At 59.5% G+C, this 4,436-nt stretch overlaps 1 protein-coding gene across 1 annotated transcript; it reads left to right on the top strand.

The window, feature by feature from the left end:
• Nucleotides 1-402: 402 nt before the first annotated feature.
• LOC125532306 (cation/H(+) antiporter 15-like) lies at nucleotides 403-3,243 on the top strand. The gene has a single exon (XM_048696425.2). It carries the CDS (start codon nucleotides 484-486, stop codon nucleotides 3,097-3,099), a length of 2,616 nt encoding a protein of 871 aa, XP_048552382.2. The 5' UTR covers nucleotides 403-483; the 3' UTR covers nucleotides 3,100-3,243.
• The last annotated feature ends 1,193 nt before the right edge of the window (nucleotides 3,244-4,436 follow it).

Here is a 4,436-nt window from a genome sequence, read left to right as displayed (position 1 = left end):
GAAAAAAAAGCTGATAATACGGTCTTGCAGTTGCATGTCGGACTGATGAGCAGATTCGAGCTAGCTAATACTACTAGCCGGACTGATGAGCAGATCATTGGTGTAACCCAAGGATATTCAGTGTTGCATGCCAAGACATGCATGTTGTACCTACCTACTCATGCAGTGTCGGACTGCACATGCATATTGACAGTAGGTATAATTTTTCCCGCATGGGCTTTTTCCCTCGACTCCACATGCAATAAATATGTGCAATGAATTTATCAAGTGCGTTTATTTTTTTTATTTTTTCACTTTTTTATTACTACTCTACTAATGATGGATGGATGGACGGAGGAGGCGAGCATGCATGCATGCACGTCCATCCAATATATTATATCCATCCACCCATATATAGCAATCGCCAAGCTCGTCGCCGGAGTTTGGCCGGCCGGCCGGCCACCTTCCATCCATCCGTCCATCCAAACCCAACGACGACTACGGATGGAGTCCGGCGTGGAGTGCGCGGACGTGGTCCACGGCGACTACTTCATGGGCGGCATGATGGTGATCAACGGCCTCATGGCCCTCGTCCTCCTCCTCTCGGGCCTCTTCCACTCCTTGCTCCGCCGCCTCGGCCAGCCCAGCATCATCTCCCACATCCTCGCCGGCGTCGTCGTCGGTCCCACCTTCCTCGGCCGCGCCGTCGACCTGCGCCGCCTGGGCATGCACAACGCCGGCAGCGCGCTGGGCGACACCATCTACTACCTCCGCATCGTCTTCATGTTCTTCCTCGGCCTCGAGATGGACCTGCGCTACCTCCGCCACAACCTGCGCCGCTCCCTCCTGCTCGCCTGCGGCGGCTCCGCCATCAGCTTCCTCCTCGCCGTCGCCGCGGGGCCCTTCTTCTACGGCATGCTCCACCCAAGCTCCGCCGCCACCTTCCACCCCCAGAAGCTCTACGCCTCCACCGCGCTCTTCATCCTCGTGCTCACCAGCACCGCCTCCCCGGTGCTCATCCGCATCGTCACCGAGCTCAAGCTGACCACCTCCGAGACCGGCCAGCTCGCCATCGGCGCCGCCTTCGCCACCGACATCGCCAGCCTCACCGCCATCAGCATGATGGTGGTCAACCCCACCATCTTCGGCCACGACGGCAAGCCCCTCCCGTCGCGCTCCTCCTCCTCCTCTTGCTCCACGCAGTTCCTCCTCTTCCTCTGGATGGCGCTGGTGGTGTGCGTCGCCGTGGCCGTGGCCGTGAGGGCGGCCAGGCTGATCAACCGGATGAAGCGGGGCCGGCAGTACGTGAGCAAGTACGAGCTGCTGGGCATGCTGCTGCTCATCGTGGGCCTCTCCCTGGCGGTGCAGTTCATGGGGTACAGCGCCTCCATGGCCGCCTTCCTCATCGGCCTGGCCGTGCCGCGCGAGGGGCCCCTGGCGCGCACGCTCGTCGACCGCCTCACCTACCCGGTGCACCAGATGGTGATGCCGCTCTGCTTCGGCGCCATCGGCGCCAGGCTCGACTTCGCCGAGATCGGGCGCTTCACGGCCACCCAGTTCGCCTTCGCCGTGGCCTTCACCACGGCGGTGAGCTCCGCCGGGAAGGTGGGCGGCACGGTGCTGGTGGGGCGGTGGCTGGGCATGTCGGCGCGGGAGGCGCTGGTGCTGGGGTTCCTGCTCAACGTCAAGGGCTACTCGGACATCCTGGCCATCAACTTGGCGGACAAGAGCAACGTGTGGGGCGACACGGCGCAGGTGGTGCTGGTGGTGGCGTCCATCGTCAACACCTTCATGGCCGGGCCGGCGTCGGCGGCCATCGTCCGGCAGCAGCGGCGCGCCTTCAAGTACCGCTCGCACTGCCTCCAGGAGCTGCGGGTGGAGCAGGAGCTGCGGGTGCTGGTGTGCGTGCACGGCGCCGGCGGCGTGCAGGCCATGCTGACGCTGGCGGAGCTGTCCAAGGGCAGCAGCGCGCCGGTGGCCGTCTACCTGCTGCACCTGGTGGAGCTGCAGACGGCGCGCAAGTACGCCATCACGCACCTCTACAACAACCAGTCCTTGGACTCCAAGGAGGAGGAGGACGCCCGGTGGGGCTACTCGTGGGAGATGGAGCAGGTGACGGCGGCGGTGCACGCCTTCAGCACCTACGACGCCGCCGTGCCGCTGCCGGTGCGCCAGATGACGGCCATCTCCAGCCTGGCGTCCATGGACGAGGACGTGCGCAACGGCGTGGAGGACGCGCGGGCGTCGCTGGTGATCGTGCCCTTCCACAAGGAGCAGCGCTACGACGGGCGCATGGTGTCGCGGCGCGGCGGGGACGGGCGGCGGCAGCTGAACCAGCGCATCCTGCAGCGCGCGCGGTGCACCGTGGGGATCCTCGTGGAGCGGCGCCTCCCCAGCATACCTGGCATCAGCGCCGGGCCGACGCCGATGCCAGAACGAGACCTCGACCTCGACCTGGAGGAGGTGCAGGCGGTGCCGCAGGGAGACGAAGAAGCGGTGCAGCACCAGGTGGTGGCGGTGTTCCTGAGCGGTGCGGACGACCGGGAGGCGGTAGCGTACGCGACGCGGCTGTCGGCGCACCCGTCGGTGAGCGTGTCGGTGTCCCGGTTCATGCTGCCGGAGGAGTCGCGGACGAGCATGAGGATGTCGGAGGAGGAGGCGGAGGACGAGGAGTTCATGGCGGAGGTGCGCGCGCGGTTCGTGTCGCCGGGGCAGGTGACGTACACGGAGCGGTACGTGAGCAACGGGGTGGAGACGCTGGAGTCGCTAAGCTCGATGGTGGGGGAGTGCTCGCTGTTGGTGGTGGGGAGGGGTGGCGGCGAGGGTGGAGGCGGGGCGGCGAGGAACACGATGACTCGGGGCATGGCGGGGCTGGAGGTGGAGGAGGAGGAGTGCCCGGAGCTGGGCGCCATCGGGGAGGTGCTGGCGTCGGACGACTTCTTGGGGTGCTCCGCGTCGGTGCTGGTGCTGCAGCAGCACAAGCTGCACCGGAGGATGAGGACCTGGAAGCAGAAGCAGCACTCCCAGTCGTCCCAGTCCCAGTCCCAGCACGGCGGCGGCCGCGCCTTGCCCTTACCCGACGACGAAGACGACGACATCTTCGACTGGAATTATGACTAGACTAGAGTGTAGAGATGCAGAGTAGCTAGCTAGAAAAATACGTACTGTACTAGTACACGTAGAAGAATTAGGAGATACACACGCACAAACACACAAGTAGGCAGGCATGTAATCGATAGTACAATTGTAATCAGGATTGATTGCAAGACTGGTTTATTTACCTCTTATGTTAGGTGGGCATTTGCCTGGTGACACGTACGGTTTACCCCCTTTCACAGCAATTCCAGCCCGTAGATATTTAGAGCATCTACGACCGGGCGCCTCATACATCGAGGCAGGCTGTCTGGGCACTGTGCGGTCACGATTTTTTGACCCTGACACCCCCCAAAAACACCCGGGCTGACCGACACCCCTCATATTCATCCCAAATATGAGGCGGATGTGTCCGGGCAAGTCTGCCATCCCAAATTGCATCAAATCCACCCCCAAGACTAGTCAGCTCCATTTGCTATATCCTCTCTTCTTCCTCCTCCACAGCCGTTCCCAGGCTCTCCGCCGCCAGCTCTAGAAGAGCCCTCCCGTCCTCGCCGCCCCTGTTGTGATTTTGTCACAGCAGATATCCTCGAAAAAGGACTTAGTCTTGAGGCCATCGCAACTAGGTAGTAGCTTGAACGGGGTTGATCGGAATTGAGAGGCACAAGTTTACCCAGGTTCGACCCCTCACGGTGGAGGTAAAAGACTACGTCATGCTTGATTGATTATTGCTTGAGATCTCGATTATAAGGGTGCGATTTAGGCTAACCTAGTACTCGAGAGCTTCTAACCTAGTCTTTCCTGACCTAGGGGCTCCCCTTTATATAATAGGAGAGTCCCTGACTTACAACAGCCTCCAGGTCGTAGTACAACCCGTGTCTTTGTTGGAAATATGCCTTAGAGGCAATAATAAATTAGTTATTATTATATTTCCTTGTTCATAATAATCGTTTATTATCCATGCTAGAATTGTATTGATAGGAAACTCAGATACATGTGTGGATACATAGACAACACCATGTCCCTAGTAAGCCTCTAGTTGACTAGCTCGTTGATCAATAGATGGTTACGGTTTCCTGACCATGGACATTGGATGTCGTTGATGACGGGATCACATCATTAGGAGAATGATGTGATGGACAAGACCCAATCCTAAGCCTAGCACAAGATCGTGTAGTTCGCATGCTAAAGCTTTTCTAATGTCAAGTATCATTTCCTTAGACCATGAGATTGTGCAACTCCCGGATATCGTAGGAATGCTTTGGGTGTACTAAACGTCACAACGTAACTGGGTGGCTATAAAGGTGCATTGTGGGTATCTCCGAAAGTGTCTGTTTGGTTGACACGAATCGAAACTGGGATTT

This window comes from Triticum urartu, chromosome 6A, assembly GCF_056163025.1.
Source record: "Triticum urartu cultivar PI428250 chromosome 6A, HENAU_Tu73, whole genome shotgun sequence".
Classification (NCBI taxonomy): Eukaryota; Viridiplantae; Streptophyta; class Magnoliopsida; order Poales; family Poaceae; genus Triticum; species Triticum urartu.
Note: the sequence above shows the minus strand (reverse complement) of the source record. Positions and strands in the feature narration are given on the sequence as shown.

Excerpts from the sequence above, each read along its gene's own strand:
- LOC125532306 (XM_048696425.2), top strand. The coding sequence starts at position 484 with ATGGAGTCCGGCGTGGAGTGCGCGGACGTGGTCCACGGCGACTACTTC.